This window comes from Talpa europaea (genome assembly GCF_964194135.1).
Source record: "Talpa europaea genome assembly, chromosome: 16".
In the NCBI taxonomy this organism is placed as follows: Eukaryota; Metazoa; Chordata; class Mammalia; order Eulipotyphla; family Talpidae; genus Talpa; species Talpa europaea.
In genome coordinates, this window is record NC_140084.1 from 45,514,499 (window position 1) to 45,532,276 (window position 17,778).

At 58.6% G+C, this 17,778-nt stretch overlaps 2 protein-coding genes across 2 annotated transcripts; both read right to left on the reverse strand.

Annotated features, from left to right (window-relative positions):
- Window positions 1-865: 865 nt before the first annotated feature.
- PTGIR (prostaglandin I2 receptor) lies at window positions 866-3,013 on the reverse strand (the record flags this gene model as incomplete). The annotated part of the gene is made up of 2 exons (XM_084256958.1): window positions 866-1,246; window positions 2,249-3,013. 2 exons carry the CDS (start codon window positions 3,011-3,013, stop codon window positions 866-868), a joined length of 1,146 nt encoding a protein of 381 aa, XP_084113084.1.
- Window positions 3,014-9,254: 6,241 nt separating this feature from the next.
- GNG8 (G protein subunit gamma 8) lies at window positions 9,255-9,943 on the reverse strand (the record flags this gene model as incomplete). Its single annotated transcript, XM_084256756.1, has 2 exons — window positions 9,255-9,383; window positions 9,860-9,943. 2 exons carry the CDS (start codon window positions 9,941-9,943, stop codon window positions 9,255-9,257), a joined length of 213 nt encoding a protein of 70 aa, XP_084112882.1.
- Between the last annotated feature and the right edge of the window lie 7,835 nt (window positions 9,944-17,778).

Sequence of the window (17,778 nt, forward strand, 5' to 3'; positions counted from 1 at the left end):
GGCAAAGCGGGGCTCTGTGTCCCCAGCACCTGGCAGAGTCAGTGCCCACTTTGCCCAGTGAATGAGTGGGTGAATGGATGACCTCTTTGCGAGGACTCCAGGGACAGATGTGGGGAGAGGCTCTATAGGGAGACAACTATTTATTCAAGGACCAACTCAGTTGCATTTGAGGGCAGCCCCTGGGACCCGCCCCCCATCCTCTAGCTTCCCCCTCTACCCTGCCGCCCCACCCCCACCCCCGCCCTGCCTGTGGTCCCACAATCCACATCCTGCAACCACTAAGCCGGGCACATTGCCCAGGCACCTGCCTAGCAGTGTCACCCCACAATGCAACGGCCTCCCTCCTCCTACCCCCAACCCCCTGGAGGCCAAGACTCTCTCAAGTCTGACGGGAAATCAGCAGTGAGGGAGGCTAGGGGCTTGAGGGGACAGAGAAAGGGTGACGACTTGGGAGATTCCCCAGGGATGTGGGGGGCAGCTGGGAAGACCAGGAGCAGGAACCCTAACTCAGCAGGCCTGAGCTCACAGAAGCTGCTGGGAACTTCCCACCTTCTAAATATTTAGACTGTGAGATGGATGTGCGAGCGCGGGCCAGGCCGGGCCAGCCAGACCACTGGTTATTTTGAGAGAACTGTTCCTTTTTAAAAAGCTCCGGTACACATCTCCCCCCTCCCCTCTCTTCCCAGCGTCTGTCTCCAGGCTGCCCCAGAGGAGGGGAAACAGCAGCTGATCGACCCCTGAGTTGAAGGGTTCACAGTCTGTCCAGCATCAGCTCCGGGGGGTCCCTCCCTGCTCATCCACTCACGGCCTTGGGGAAAAGCAAGGGATTCTCTGTCTCCCGCTCCCAGAAGACAGGGCTGGGGCATCAGCAGAGGGAGCAAGCAGACCCCACTTTGGACGGGGCTCCCGCCGGGCTGCCTGATTGTGGTGCCTGAGGTGAGGGGCCCCCCCTTGCCTCGCCCCAGGCTGACAAAGGCACCCAGCTCCCCTCCTTTCCCCTGAGAGCAGCGGGGGCCCCTGGGTCCTTTCTCCCCGAGACGGGCCTGGAGAGGGGTGTCTGGGAGTCCCCGTGGCCAGGCCTGGGGCACAGGCAGCAGAGCCAGCGCTGGAGCCGCTGGAAGACAGCCTTGCGGAAGAGGATGAAGACCCAGGGGTCCAGGATGGGGTTGAAGGCGTTGAAACGGAAGGCGAGGAGGTCCCCCATTTCGTTGCCGTCTGGGGTGATGGCCTGGGTGAATCCACGGATCTGAGGACAGAGGGAGGGTGTCAAGCAGCACCCACCTTTCTCCGTCTGCCATCCCCCCCCCTACTGCCCCGCTCCCACTTGCTGCTGGCAGGCGTGAGGGTGGCGGGGTTGGGGGTGGGGCGGGGGCTGTCAGAAGGGGAAGGAAATAAGATAAGATGAAAAGTCAGTAACAGATACATCCGGGGAGAGAAAGTCCTGGGGAATAACCAGCAGAGGCCCCGTAGGAGACAGATGGGGGGGTGCGGGTGACCCCGCGGCTGTGCGCACGCCTGTCTGACCACAGCTCCCACACTCTGAGTCAGCCGTCACCCCCAAAAAGCTCTGACCACCTTCCCATGGAGTCCTGCCCTCGCATTTTAAAGAAGGAGAAACGGAGGCTGAGAACACAGGTAAGATGACAGGGGCCGGGGGCACCGAGCCTGGGCCTGCCCATCTGGGCCCGGGCAGGAAAGGGGCACAGCTGGCGGGTTGCAAGGGCAAAGCGCAGGGCGGGGCGGGGCTGGGGGAGCGGGGAGATCAGATGGGTGTCAGAGCAGCTGGGGGCCAGACTTGGCTCTGTGTGATCGTGTGGAGAGACCCGGCCCTTCGGCCTGTAAAAACGGTGCCTGGCCAGGAATCGCGTCTGTTTTTACCGCTCATGGAGCTCGAGGGTGTTTGGAAGATTCTCTGAGCGTGTGTCCCGCACCGCTGGGCCCCCGGGGGACACAGAGAGCGCCCCTGATGAAGAGTGCTCTCAGCATTACTGTAACAGTGGGGGTTTCGGGTGTGTGGGGTGCATTTGGGGAGGGTGTCTGGAGACATGGAAGGGGGAAGACGAGGGGGCTAGTGGGGCCAAGAGGGCTGAAGCCAGCGGGCAGGGAGCTCTCTGGGAGGCTGGGAACTACGGGCTCAGGAACCAAGCCTCTGGCCTCTCTGAGTCTCAGTCTCCCCACCTGGGAGACGGGCACCCCCCGCAGGCCGCCGCTCCCTCCCCACCTCCGGGCCAGGCCGTCAGGGACTCACCGTGAGGGGCAGGGAGCACACAGCCATGATGCCCGTCATGAGGGCCAGCAGGATCAGGTGGTCCACCTCGTCCTCGCCTGCCCGGGGGCCGGGGATGGCCACACCCTGGTGGGTCCTCTGGCGGCGGTACATGCGGCAGAGGCTGAGGGTGACCGAGCCGTTGCAGAGGACGATGGCAGCCACCAGCAGGGCCACGAGGCTGGCGTAGGCCAGCGAGAAGGCACAGCCGCCCAGCTTGTTGGAGCGCAGGCTGATGAAGCACCAGCTGCCTGGGCAGTACTGCTGGTGCTGGCCCAGGCCCAGCAGTGGCAGCGAACAGAAGAGGGCGCAGAAGGCGTAGATGGCCGGCAGGGCCAGCCGGGCACGGCGGGGGGCGTCCAGCTGGGCATAGAGGTAGGGGTGGCTGAGCGCCAGGCAGCGCTCCACGGCCATGGCGAAGAGGATGAGCGTGGAGGCCAGGCCGAAGAAGGTCATGGAGAAGGCGAAGGCGTCGCACAGGGCGGGCCGGCCTCGGGCCAGGCCCAGCAGCGAGCTGTTGTAGGCGTAGGCCGTGAACACGGCCGGGCTCAGGAAGCAAGTACCCAGCAAGTCGGTGGCCGCCAGCCCGGTGACCAGCACTGCGAAGGCGGAGGGCCGGGACCGCCGCCGCGCCCCCAAGATGCCCAGCGCCAGCCCATTGCCCACCACGCCCGCCACGAACATCAGGGTGCTGGTGGCCGGGCCCACCGAGTCCCGAAGGTAGGTGAGGTTGCGGCAGGAGTCCATCCTGGCCCCCGGCGGCTGGCCTGGGCCGGGACTGCGGGGCTCCTCGGGGTGGGGGGCGGGGCCTGCTGGGCGCTCAGACACCTGCCGCCGTCCTCCCCATGGTCCTCCCCAGCCCCGGGGGTCTGTCTGAGTCCCTTGCTCTCCGCCCTGTCTTCTCTCTCCCCACCGTGGCTCTTTCCTTCTCTCTGTTGCTCTTCCCTCTCGGCTCCTACTTAGTGCCTTTCTCGCTGGCTCTTGCGGTCTCTCTGTCTCTCATTATCTCTGCCCTGTCTCTGGTTTCTTCTGTGTCTCTCCCGGCTCCTTCCCCTTCTAGGTCCCTGGTTCCTTCTAGGTGTCTCTAGCCTCTGAGTCTGTCCCCCACTCTCTGCCCCTCTGCCTCGCCCCCCTCCCTCTCCCCTCGCCTTGCGGCCCCTTCTCTGCACTCCTGCCTCCCGGGCCCCTCCTCACCGCACCTCTAGGTGTAGGTCTTTCCTTCCCAGGCTCCGGGTGGGTCTGCGTGTGTCAGCTTCTCCCCACTTCCCTCCCTCCTCCCTCTCTCCCTCCCTACTCATCTTGCCTGCTCGGCCTGGCTTTTTCATTTCCTCTCTCTGCCCCGCCTTCCCTCCCCCTGCTTTCTCAGGAGGCCCCCTTGGCTCCCTCCCCTCTTCCCAGGCTCGCTGGCTCCATCTCTGTCCTCCCTGCTCAGTGCTCCCAGCTCCCGCCTCTGTCTCCCTCCCTGGGTCCTCTGGTCCCCATCACTGATCCACCTGCCGCTCCCCCCCCCCAGGTCTCTGCCAACATCTGGCGGGGGGAGGTCACTGAGCCAGCGGGAGTTTGGAGCGCACCAGTGGGTCCAGAACGGACCCCGAGGGGCACAGCGACCAGTCTGGGAGGCCATCTGGGGGTGGCCTCTGGGATCTATTCTGGGCTCCAGGCCCCGGGGTTAGACCTTGCCCAGGGATTGAGAAATGACCAGGAAATTCCTCCCTGATGCAGTGTTTTCCAGGCACCACTGAGATTTCTGTTCCCTGGACACAATTCAGTCCTTCCAGAAGTGTGGGGAAAGAGGTGGCCGGCCAGAGGGAAAATGTCAGGCCCTGGAGTTGTCCTGCAGCTTCAGCCCTCCCCCCAACCCTCTCCCCAAGAGGAAGCGGGGAGGGCCTTGAAGCCTAGCCCTGATGGAGACAGGCTTGGCATCTACCTTTGCTCCTCACACCAGCGCTCCCAGGACCCAGGCCAAGCTCTGGCGACCTTGACCTACAGAATATTCTGGCCCCAAACAGCCATCCAAAGTCCAGCATCCCCCTCACGTTCATGCCGCCCAGCCGTCCCCAGACGCCCCCAGCTGCCCGTGTGCCAGCCCGTGTGTCCCATCTGCCAGCACAGTGGGCACCTGCCTCTGTCCCCATGGGGCCCAGGGCCTCCATCAGCCTTCCCATCCTTGAGCACCAGGCGGGTCTTGGGGGACCCTCTCAGGCACCCCTTCTTTTTCAGGGAGGTGGTCTAAGTGTAGAGATCGCAAACTCTCAGGTCTCCCATCACATGACTTGAGTGTCTGTCCCAGTTCCGCCACCTCTGTGCTGCGTGACAGGCCAGGGGTGGACTGGCAGCCTCGGGTCCGTGCCCTCCTCCCTGCAGGGGAGGGAGCCGGCCCTCGCCCCAGTGGCCCACCGTGGTCAGCCGCACAGGCTCCTGCAACGAGCCACGCCACATCCAAGGCAGGCAGGATGCTCCTGACCTCGAGCCGGGCAGTGGGCAGCAGCAGACTTCCCCCGGCCACCCCAGATCCTTCCCCCTTCCTATCACCCACCGCCGGCTGCCATCTCCGCTTCCGGCAGGACGGATACCCCAGCTCCGGCCGTGCCAAGGGCTCCTCAAGTGACCACAGCACCCGACTCTGTGGGTGCCTGTGTGTGCAGGTCTCAGATCCCCCAGCCACCTGGTCCCCCACCCCTCACTTCCCTCCAGCCTCCACGGCCGAGGGGACTCAGGAAGTTATAGCATATTAATGCAGGATGACGTCTGCCAGACGTGCGTCCTGTTTCAGCATCAGGGGAGTTGCAGGAGGCGGGGAGGCAGGGGTAGGGGCCGGAGCTCTGGAGCCTCCCTCCCACTGGCTTCCTGCCCCCACCGGGGACCCTCAACCAGACCCAGACCCAGGAGGAATTAGGAATGGGAGGACTCAGGGGCCAGGGCCAGGGCTGGACACATCTTCACTTAACTTCGGGGCGCCCCAGGCCCCCACCTCTGCCAGGATCTGGCTCCACTGAGGCCCCATGGGCCAAGTGCACAGCAGAGTCCACAAAGGATTCCAGGTGCCATGGGGTGAGAGGTCCCCCTCGAGGGTGGCTTGGGGGTGCTGAGGTAGCAGCTCTCCCCTCCACCCTCCCCTAGAAGAGGACTCGGGCCTCTCCAGAGGGAGGGAGGGAGAATAGCCCAGAGACAGCTGGAGACGGGTGACCCCAGGGGAGGGTCCTGGGTGCCTGACCCGGAGGGAGGGAAATGGACAGCCGGGAGGGGGTGAGCTAGGGGGGTTGGGGGTGTGAGCCTCGGGTGGGGGTCTGAGTGGGGTTATTGGGGTCTGAGTGAGCTCATCGAACATTCCATCAGCAAGGTGAGTGAGGGGGTGCTGTGGGTGGCCATTATTTTATCTAAGATTGATCTGTGTGTCCACAGACTACGGGGTGTCGATTGTGGGCTCCCGTGTTCTTACGACTGTGTCTGCCCCATGGGCGTCTGTAGGTGGAGGGGTGCCCGGTGAGTGGAGAGAGGCTGGGGTTGGAAACTCATCTCCCCCACTCGCCAGTCAGTCACTTGCTGTGTGACGCCGGAAAATGACGTCCACCTCTCTGAGCCTTGATAGTCTCCTGCTGGCTGCCTTGCCCTTGCTGGGGTGTTGTGTGAAGATTAGAGAAAATTCACCCTGCCTGCCTCCAGGATGCCCTCAAATACTGTTGGTGTTGTTATTAGTTATTCAACCCCCAACCCACAGACAGTGCGCCAGGGCTGGGAGGCAGAGGGGCTCAGAGGGCAGGACAGGGGACATTCCCAGGTGGCCCGTGACAAGTCAAGGAGAGGAAGGCTGGAGCCGGAGCCCGGGCAGGCAGGCCCTCAGCTGAGTCATCCCATCCGTGCTCCCATCTGGGTGTGTGTCCTCATGAGGGCAAGTGCCGTGCAGGCCAGGAAGTGGGGCCAAGATGGGCCTCGCCTACGCCTGCTGGCCAGGCCCCTAGCCCCCGCCCAGGCCTACATTTGGATGTGCTCCCAAGTCCGATCCCGTTGACCCCAGGCCCACCCTTCTCTCACTCCTGGGTTTCCGGCCTCCTAGCCTGGCCCTGGGAAGAGGCCGCCCCACCTCAATGTACTGCACGTGTGTGCGCACGCCTGCCCGTCCGCCTGTGCCCCCTCACTGCTGCCAGAGCTGCTGTGTCAGTCCCAAATGATACTGCCTTGCAGGTGCCCACATGTGCAGCCAGAAACCATTTTTCTCGGCCCACTACCCTTTGCTCCACTCAGAGTGGGCCCTTGTCAACCAACCAGTCAATGCTTCCGACCCCGCTCCAGCACCCTGCGCTGCCCCTGCCTGGACACCCTCACCACCACTTTCAAGTTCCCCCTAAACACCTCCATTCTCTCCTGAGCAGTTATCCGTCGACTCCTCCAACTCCAACCTCAAGCCCCAATTGGGGACGCCCCAAATGAGGGAGAACCGAGTCCCTTTGGGGGCTATGTGAAAGTTAAGTGAGCTGGGGTCTGTGAAAGAAGACGCCCAGTAAGTGATGGCTGTGGCTACCCCAGGCCCTGGCCTGTTCAGCACGGCTCTGAGCAGAGGGCAGGAAGTTGGATGGGGCAGAGGTTTGGGGTTGAGTGAGAGGACACAGTGGGGAACAAGCACTTATCCAGGACTTTATGTTTTTGCCTCTTGACCTGACTTTGACCCCTTACCCCAAAGCTGACCTCATAGCTGCAGGTGGCAGGAAAGAGCAGCCAGTAACCAGAAGCTCTTACTGCAGAGTGAAACCAGCTAACGAGATTACCCAAGCTTGCACGCCCAGAGACTGATCACCAGGACCTGCCATGTCTTTTCTGGCTTTTCCTTGCCAGTCTCAATATCTGGGTGCAGGCTCACCCTGCCCCTCCTGAGTGGGGTTATTGGGCCTGAGTGGGGTTATTGGGGGCCCAGCGAACATGGCAGCCATCTCCTGGCAGCCATCTCCACCGCCTGCTTTCTTCCCCACCGGCTCAGCCAGCACACTAGCTTCCATGTTCAGGCACTAGAATTCAAAGGACGAAGGATCCGCATAGCATAGTTCCAAGATCCCAGGTCTGGAAGGATCCAAATTCCAACAGTGCAGCTTAAAGAACTCCATACACTCCTGAGGTGCTGAGCTCTGGCAGTGTAGTGGGAAAAGGGAGGGCAAGACTCCAGCATCCTGGTCCCCAGCATCCTGGCCCCCCAAGATCTAAGGTCTCCAGAATTCCAGAACTCTGGGTCCTGGGATTCTAGATTCCTTCTCATTTCAGATTCTGAGCTGCAAAGATGCTGGATCTGAAAAATTCTGCAGTTCTTCTGGCAACTTCTCTCCCTGTATATCTCCTCCCTCTACCTCCCCCTCCAGATCATCCTTGGCTTGCTCTGTCCCCTATCTCCCCTGGGGCTCCCCCAGACATGATGCAACCAGACCGGAGCCGCTGAGAGGTGGGAGGCAGGAGGGAGATGTAATTACAGCCGCTTCTGCCTCAATCCACCAGGAAGCTCAGAATTGGGGCCCTGGGGACCCTAATCCAATGTGAATAATGCAGCACTTTCCAGACGTGTGAACAGCCCCTCTCTGAGGCTGTGAGTGAGCTAAGCAGTCTCCATCCAGATCCTGGGGTCCAACCCCTCAGTAACCAAACTGGGTAGCACAAATGGAGATTGAGGAGAGGGGAGAGGGTCACACACTGGCCCTCCAGCCAACCAGTAGAAATAATTAACCAGTGCCTCCCTGGTGGCAAAAGGGATTAAGACGCAGCACTATGAAGCTACCCGCAGCCAGTGCAGCATGAGTTCGATCCCCAGCCAGGGAGGTGACCCACATGGCACAGCAGACCTCTCCTGTCTTGCCCACTGCACCCCTCAGCAGTGTATTTCAGTAGATCTGCCTGTTCTGCTCCCCACTCTGTCTCTGGTGAATCCTCTCACCCGCCTCGTTCCTCTCCTACCCACACCTTTGGCCTGCACCCTGCTCTTGTATGCATAAAGAAATAAAATAAATCTTTAAAAAAAAAAAATTTCAAACATTAACTCGGCTGTCAGTATAGAGTGTATCTGTCCTGTGGGAATCAGGCCTGTAAGAGCCACCCCTGTGTCCCTAGAGCACAGAAATAATTGTCAAAGAGAAGAGTGTATGCTTAAATTTGTCTCCTCTCCCTTTCCAGCTTTTCTCTTCCCAGGTCCCTGAGTTTAATTACCACCATGTCCCCCTCGGGTGCTCCTTCCTTCTGGATGCCCCTCCTCACTCCCAGGTTGAGTCAGATGCTCCCTCCGGGCTCCCTGACTCAGTCTTGCCCACATTGGGTCATCGCTGTCTGGGGGCAGGTCTGCATCTCCCACTGGATTCTGAGCCCCAGGGGGGCAGGGCTGAGACTGTCTTGGTCACAGCCAAGTCCCCAGGTTCACCCAGTGCAGGGCCCATCACAGAGTGAGCAGTCAGGGAGTGCTTGGAAGAACAAGTGAATGAAAGGGGAGATGAATAGTGTTCTGAGCTTAAGGACAAGGCGTAAGGCCTGTGAGGGGGGAAGGGGACTAGCCAGATTTGCAGAAAGCAAGTGGAGTCATTCAGGGTTGAGAAGGGTGAACTGCACTGGGGTTCCTAAGAAACCCCCACTCAGGAGAGGGGAAGAGAGGAGAAAGGCCAGTCTGATGGATGCAGAGGGCACCGGAGTCCTCAGACTTCACCCCATTACCTCCTAACTGTGTGACTTGCAGTAAAGGACGACTTCTGATCAGTTTCCCATCCTTCAGGGAGCCCTCAGCAGTGATCAGTCAGGAGCATTCATTTCCTCCCCGCCTCCAACGTGCCCATGAACCCATCTATCTTCACCCCCTCCCCACCCCCGACTCCACGCACACTCAGAAAGTATGTGACGGCACACAGGTTCCCCCACACTGGCCCCAAGCTCTGCGTCTGACTCAGTCTCCCCGAAAGTACAGCCACCACCACAGTCACATTTATTGGGTTCTTACTTTGGCGGGGGGAGGGTAAACTGTCGGAAGGACTCAGAGCAAGACACAAAAGAGGCGTTTGTCACGGAAGGGGTTCTCTGCGGCGGGCACCGGCGTCACCAGCGGGTCGTCTTTGGCATGTGATTCGCAGAAGGCCAGGAGTTCAGCTGCGGCCTGTGACACCTGCGCCGGAGAGGTGGAGCTGCCCATGCTCCGCCCCGCTCCAGGCCCCGCCCACTTCCAGACCCCGCCCCGCCGGGCCCGCCCCTGGCCCCGCCCCTCACCGGGCCGGCTCCTGGGTCCCGCCCCTCATCCGGCCCCGCCCCTCACCCGGCCCCGCCCCTGTGTGGTCCCGCCCCTTATCAATCAGGGACCCGGGTGAGAGGCCGGTCCAGCCGTGGGTTCCTCCCGGGGTCCAGTCCTGTTCCGACTGGATCTTTTTTTTTTTTTTTTTTTTTGTGGGACCCTCGCCGGCGGCCGGGGAACGAACCGGCGCTGCAGGGGCTGCGGGCAGCCTCGCAGCCCAGCGCTCAACCGCTGCACCACCAGGGGAGGGGAGGCCCCCGACGGGATCTTCCCACGGCGGCTCAGATCCGAGCCCACCCCATCCAGAGCGCGGCCCCGAAGACCCCGCTTTCCTCCCCACCCCGACCTGGCACCTTCATGCGGTCGATGTTCACCTCCAGCTTCAGCTGTTCCACCGTCTTTCGGGCCTCGGCGATCTTGGCCATGTTGTTGGACATGCCTGCGGCCGTGAAGGGCTTAAAAGCTGGACCGGAGTAGGGGCCTAGGGGATAGGCCAGGGCAAATCTGGGTCCTCAGGTAGAGGCGGTGGTCGTGATGGGCCCGGTAACAGGGTGGTGTCGGGACCCAGTAACGTTGGTGAAAGGGCGCAAGAATGGGGTGCCCAGAGTCAGGTGGAGAGGGGGCCAGGAAAACAGCAGGAAAAGGGAGGGATGAAGAGTCGCACAGAGGGGGGACCAAGAAGCAGCCAAAGCAAGGACAGATGAACAGAGGAGAGGGTAAGAGCAGGAATGGAGGGGTGCACAGATGGGGTACCTCCAGGCAGGGGGAGGGAGGAGAGGGAGGAGGGGAGGGGGAAGGAAGCACAGATGGGGGACTGCCAGGCAGGTGGAGGGAGGGGCAGAGGACAGGACCACAGGTGCTGGAAGGATCCAGGTGTCCTTGCCCCCCCACCCCTGGGAAAGAGCATGCACCAGGAGGGGGCCCTCCCCAGGCCAATTAGTGGCGGCTCTGGGGAGAACAAGGAATTAAGATCGCTGCGGGAGGGGCACAGAGGGGGCCTCATTAGGGCCTTGGCAGCAGCTGCCCCCTCTACCCCCCTCCGGGAGCCCCTACCCCAGCCCTGGCCACCTCAAAGGCTCCTATGCTCATTAGCAGCCAGAGGGGGGGAACCCAGTCAAGACTGCAAGAGGGGTAGTGAGGTAGAGAGGATGGAGAAAGGGACAGAGGGAGGGGCAGGAGGAGACTGAGGCACAGGAGGGGGTCAGTGAATGAGACTGAAGAAGGAGAGAGTGATTGGGGAGAATAAAGTGATGGGGAATTGACCCATGAGAGGAGTGTGGAGGGACATGGGGCAGTGGGGAGGGGTAGGGGGGAGGGCGCAGCAATGGGGTGGGAGAGCATGGGGAGGGGCAGAGGGGGACAGAGGAAGGGACCGACCGTGATGGAGGGGAGGGGGCGTTGAGGGGAGAAAGGGACAGAGGAGAGATGCGGGAACAGGGACAGACAGAGAGGGAGATGGAGGGCCTGAGGGAGAGATGGGGTGGCAAAGGAGGGCAAATGGCGGGCCAGGGTGAGACTGGCCGATGGCAGTACAAAGTCACTCACTCCCTCACTCCCTCCCTCCCTCCCAGGCAGGCAGACTCGGCAAGCTGGCAGGGGAAAAAGCAGTTAAGGCCAGGACCGAAGCTTCCTACCTGTTGCTGTCTGGGCTGGGATGGCAGGAGGGTGGCAGAGGCTGGGAGGCAGCATCTGGGTCCCCCCAAGCCCCGCCCCCTCCCCTGGGACTCAGCCCCTACGGACCCGCCTCCTCCTGCGCTGCCACCACCCTCCCCACTGCCCTGGCCTGCTGGGGCTGCCTCCCTGGGTCCTCTCCCCACTGCTCTGGCCATCCCCCCAGGTGTTTGTTTCTGGGCCTTGATCCCTTCTCTTCACTGCTCTGGCTCTGTGTCTCTCCTCCCCTCTAGCTCTCTCCCAGATCTCTCTGTGTGTCTCCCACGGGCAGGAAAGGACAGTCTCTCCAGGTCTGCCCACACCCACTGCCTTTATTCCAGTCACACAGCCTCCTCCGTGTCCCCCACCACCTCTCACTCCATCACACCCTTTTCCACCCTGTCAGCGCCACTGTGTCCCCTCAGCACAGATGACCCTGCTCAGTCCTCACACAGAAACACACAGTGTCCGGCTGTGTCACACGGTGTTGCCACACACCTCGTGAACACCGTGCACTCAACACTCCCGCTGCGCCAGTCACGTGGCCTCTGGAAATGCCACACACAGTCCCTTGTCCTCACAGCATGGCCTCGCGCACAGCTGGAGAGACCATCGCAGGGTGTCAAGGGGACAAACACCGTTTTGCACTGTGTCAGTCTCTCAAGATGTCACACACATTCATGAACAAGGTCAACTTCTCTCTGTCTCACACACACACTTGCCAGCGTCCCACAGAGTGACATTTCTGGACAGCCTCTTTGTCCAGCACTGTAACACAGTATTTCAGAGCAGGATACAGGAACACAAGTCACATACCCAGTGACTCACACACACAGGCACACACATTCTTGCACAACCTCACTTGAACTGGGTCTGTCCCTGCCTCCCCCCACACACACCGTCCCTTGGTATCACACATAGTCACACATGATGAGTCAGCAATCTCCAGAATCCCATGTGTCCCACAAACACACACACACTCACGCACACTGTTTCCCTGAGCCTCATGCAGTCTTCTCACACACAGGAGTCACACACTCTGACAATGTCAGTCTCCCACAGGATCCCATCACACAGTCACACACAGCTTCTCACGGTTCTCCAATGTGGCTGAACTCACATGGTCTCTCTGTCATGCCCTGTCCCCCTGGGCCTCTCAGCTGCGCTGCCTTCTCACGCCATCTCTGTGAATCATCCCGTCTCCCACTCTCCCACACCGTCCTCCGTGTGGCACATACAGTGCTTGTGTCCACGCCATGTTACACGCTGTCACACTAATCTCTCGCTCACATACGGCCTCTCGATGCCACAGGCAGTACCCCCAGTGGCAGCTCAGGCACCTGCAGCCTCAGCGTCACACAGGCCGCCACGGGTGTCTCCGACTTCACAGGCACCGTCGCTCACAAACTCTCCTCCTGACAGGATCTCACAGTCACACCCAACCCCTGCTTGTCGCACAGAATTTCGTTTTGGCCACACACCTTCCCACAGTTGTATGCACTCACACAACCTCATCGTGTCACATGTCACCTCCACAGCCCCCTGTCACCCAAGGACACCCACAGTCCTTGGGGCGCGCTCAGGCCTCTGCTCTCCCCCGCAGCCCCTGCCTGCCACACGGGGGCGCCCGCGGCCCGCAGAGCCGGGGAGGAGGCGACACCAGGGAGGGCAGCGCGGCCCCGCGGGCCGCCCGGGAGCCGGCGGGAGAGAACCGAACACGGACCGGATCACAAAGCTGTTGGGAGAGACGGGTGGAGAGATGCGGGGAGAGACAGGGGCACAGAGACATAATGGGGGGGAGAAATCCAGGGACGAAGAGACAGGAGAGGGGTGCAGGGCGGAACAGAGGCAAGGACGCGCGGGAGGGACGCGCAGGCAGAAAGTCAGAGACGGCGGCCGAGAGACGCAGACCCCGAGACGAGACCCAGGCGGGCGGCGGCGGACACCGGACCGCGCCTTCCACCCGGGCCAGGCCGGGAGGCGGGGCGCGCAGGGGCGTGGAGACGGTTGCTAGGGGCGTGGCGCGCGTGGGGCGTGGCCTGGGGGCGTGGCCTGGGGGCGTGGCCTGAGGGCGGGTTTGGGGCTCGGTCCCGAGCAGGCCACCCAGGACCTCCGGGGGCGGGCGGAGGCGGGGGCGCTGGAAGAGGTGGAAGGGAGGGGAGGCTGTCTCTACCGCAGTCAGCCTATCCCAACTCGGTGTTTATGGCCTGCACCGGGAAACGAGACGGGTGGGGCGGGGACGCACGCCCAGGTTCTTGGAAGCGAAGTGATGGGGGCGGCCTCGGACCCTGGCTCCCCACCCCCCACCCCTTACCCGCGGGAGCTGGGGGGCCAGGTGGGGGAGGAGAATCAGGCTCACATCTGGAAAGCATCAGGCGCGCCGGACATGCCAAGGCCCCGGGCCCGGCTGCGGAAGGGGGGAAGGGAGCCAGGGCGCCCCCGTGCCCCTCCTTAGTGGGGTCCGCCGGCGCCGGGGAGGGGCCTGGGCGTGCGCCGAGCCTTGGTGTCTCCCGCAACCGGCCTCGATCAGCAGGAGCAAACCCAGCTTCGAGCTGGGGGGAGCGGGGAGATGACCCAATCTCCCCTCCCGTTCTCCGACTGCGGGCCAGAGGTTCGGGGCGGGGGACGGACGGACGGGCCGCCTGAACTGAGCGTGACCTCCATTCCTCTCCTGAGCTGCAGACTTAAGTCTTCTTTTCGTCCTACGCATGTCCTTCGTTTCCAGGTGTGAGATCCTGCCCTGTACTGCAGAGATCGTCCCAGCCTCATGGCAACCTCCTAGTCAGTGCTTATTGTCCCTTTTTTTGGAGGGGGAAACTGAGACCCTGACTTCGGGATCAATCCAGCTATTCCTATTCAAGAAATGGGCAATGCACCCCCACAGTCGTCCTCGACGGGAATACCCGATGATGACGTCCCACCTAGATGTTTCCAGGTACCTCAAACTCAGTGCCCCCCAAACTAAGCTCCTGATTCCACCTGCCAGAGCCACTCTTACTACTGTCTTAGCCACCTCGGTTGGTGGCAAATCTTTGAGGTCTTTCTTGACTCCCCCCCCACAACTGATCTAACGACTCCCACTACCACAATTTCAAAGTCTCTCCCCAATCCAGCCTTTTCTCCCAACTGCTGTTGCCTGCTCCAGGGCACACCGCTGACAGCCCCGCTTTATCACGTCTCCCTCAACCTGTGCCCCACACAGCAGCCAGCAGGGCCCTGTCTGAAAGGCAGTCCCCAGGCAAAAGCACATGCTTGTGAGGATGTGGAGAAACTGGCACCCTCCTACCCCACTGGTGGGTGCAGCCATTTTAGAAAACACTGGCACTTCTCACAGTTAAGGAGTTACCTTCTGACCCAGCAATTCCACTGCCAGATTATCTACCTAGGCAAAAAGAAAACCCACGTCCACGCAGAAACGTGTAGACCAATGTGCAAATGTTCTTAGCAGCATTATTCAAATAGATCCATTGTGAAAACAACCCCCATGTTCATCAGCTGATGGGAGAAACTAACTATGGTCTCCACAGACAATGGGTTATCATTTTACCATAAAAAGAAATGAAGTTTTGGGCCTCCCTGGTGGCGCAAGGGGTTAAGCACTATGAAGCTATCAGCAGCCTCTGCAGCACAAGTTCAATCCCTGGCCAAGGAACTACCCACAAGGTGCAGCAGACCTCTCCTGATTCACCCACTGTTCCCCTCAGCAGTGTATTTTAGTCGATCTGCCTGTTCTGCTCCCACTCTGTCTCTGGTGAATCCTTTCACCCTCTGCACCTCTGGCCTGTACCCCCGTTCTTATACGCATAAAAAAAAAATGAAATTTTGACATAGCTACAACATTTATGAACACTGAAAACACACACTTCTAAGTGAAAGAAGCTGGTCACAAATGACCACAGATTGAAACATCCCCAGTAGGCACTAACAGCTTATGGAGGGGAAGTCCTCCACACACACTTCAACCTTTTTGGCCATTTTCAGTGACAATGGTCACTTCATCTTTCTGGCTTCAGTTGTCTCTTTTCTTGAATGGAGATGGGTAAACATTCCCAAGGGCCTGCCAACTAATGGCCTCTCCTGGCAAACTTGAAAAACTACCTTGCATTTATTGTTACTCCAAAGGAAACGCAGCTTCTCTAGAACAGCATGGATCCACTTACTTGAGGCTGGTCTATTTAAATCTGGTGTGGTTGGTTTGAATCCCCAGGGTGGAACCCTCTGTAGATCCAGAGGGCCAACTCTGAGGGACTTGAGCATCCAGGGACTTTGGTAACCCGCATGTCCTGACACCAATCCCCCGTGGATACCAAGGGACTGACTGTACCTCAAATTTTGAGGAGTCAAAAATTATATTAAGAAAAAAATTATATTAAGATTTTTTCACCACTAAGGGGTGGACACCCCTTTTATTACCCCTCACCCCACCCCACCCTTATCCCTCAAGGGTCGACTGTATTTCAACTGTATATATTTATGCACACACACACACTTTCAAGGAGCTTTTTTCTCTCTATTCCTTGCTGTTTCCCCAGGACCTGACTAGGTGCTGGAGAGACAGGAAAACACAGCAGCCATGTTTCTCTGCCCCCTCAGAGTTCACGGGGACAGAGAGGTGGACCAAAGTAGCCAAAAATACCAGTTCTTCAGATTGTAGAGTCAGGTAGGTGCTGGGTCTGAGTCCTGGCTCCCTCATGCTGTGTGACTAGAGCTAGTAAAGGCCCCTCTCTGAGCTTCTATTTACCCACCCATGAAGTTACTACAATTACTGGGTTTACCCAGTAGAAAAATGGGGAAAGGGCGAGAACAGGCAATTCACAGAATAAATACAAGTTGGCCGGTCAGCAAAATGAAAATGATTAATAACATCTGTTTGGGAAAGGGGTGGAAAGACAGACATCTCAAAAATTGCTGTTGGAAATGTCAGTTGAGACTTAGCGGAGGAAATGTGGCAGTGCTCACTGAACATTTTAAAATGAGCATGTTATGACCTGACCAAGCAGTTCGATTTCTAGGAGCAGATCTTACGCAAATACATACACATATACACAATGAGGCAAGCACAGGACATTACTGCAGCAAGGCACATAACTGCAGACTGAAGAGCTGACCAGAAAAAGCTAGATTATGGGGATCCCCACAGTGGATTATAGCCATGAACAATAATATAGTGATAGGAAAATGTCATCTAAATTTAGAAGAAAAGGGCAGGCTCCTAGATGAATACTACTTAGCAAAACTGACACAGGAAGAAATTGAAAAGCTAAGTAGTACTGTAATCATCAAAGAAATTAAATTCTTAATTAACATCCTTCCCCTAAAGAAATCTCCTGGCACAGACGACTTAACCACAGAAACAAAAATTGATAAACAACGCATACATGTAGCTGAATTTATGTAAATGTATAGTTTTACATACAGAGTGTCACTATATGTGTATGCACATGTATACTGATAGTGCCATATATATGTGCAAACACAGAAAGCAAAGCATGCAAGGATCATTATGATGACTTCTGAGAGAGGGGACTTAGGGGCACTCCCTTTACCTATATTGTTTCCATTTATATGAAGCAATATTTAATGACCATTGAAACATCACCACAGGTCAGAGTCATTAAAGTAAAATAGCCACTGGTAGGGAAATGATATTGAGACCCACCCTGGGATCTGCCGTCTGGTTCTGGACACTGCTATAACCAAAGCAATCAGTAGTTGCTCAATAAAGCTTGAGCCAAAGCAAAAGTATTTTCCCCGTTTTACTACAGGAGGAGAATCTGCCACATGTTAACATTGTGCATTTATTTACAAAGAGGTTAGAGAAACACACAGAATCTGGCTCCCCTGTGCACCAGGGAGTCATCATCGTCATAATAAATACACTAATTTAAAAAAAGAAAAGACTGGATTGGAACAGCTGAGGGTCATCCTGGGCTCCTCCTGAACTCTCTCTTGCAGGAGGAGCCACGAGATAGAAGCCATCTCCCTTCCCCTCTTTGACCTCCTAATCCTTCATAATTGTCCAGGGACAGAGGTGAAAGAGTCTTTTCTGGTGTTACCAACTCCTACTTGACCCTCAAAACCCCAAAGTCAGGGCTCCTTCCCTTCCCAGGGCACTGTGCAGGCACCATCTGGATCAGACAGAGTCTCCAACCTGGGTGCCAAGGGGATATCCTAGGGATCTAGGGATGTGTAGGGGGGCACTTTGTGAATGAGGGGGGCATATCTGGCATGGGCAGGAGGAATAATAGGCCTCGGTGAGAGAGGTGAAGGGCAACAGTCTAAGTGTCTAAACTAAAATGGGGAAATTCGAGCTGAATTACCCCTTCTGCATACCATAGAACACCCATAGTACAGATGAGGAAAGTGAGGCCCACAGAAAGGGAATTTTATGGCCCAGCGGCTGCAGAGCCAGCAGCTGAACTGGGTCAACCAGGGCTTCTTCCCCATTCCTGCCTGTGATGGGGGGCGCCTTTTCAACCAAGACTATGTGGATGGGCGGAGTGAGGAAAGGTCTTTGGAAACAGAGAAAACGGAGGTCTTTGGAAGGGAGGCGTGGAGGCTCAGTGACTGGGAGTGTGGTGGTGCAGAGGCTATGAAGGGGAAGCCCAAGCAAACCCCCAAC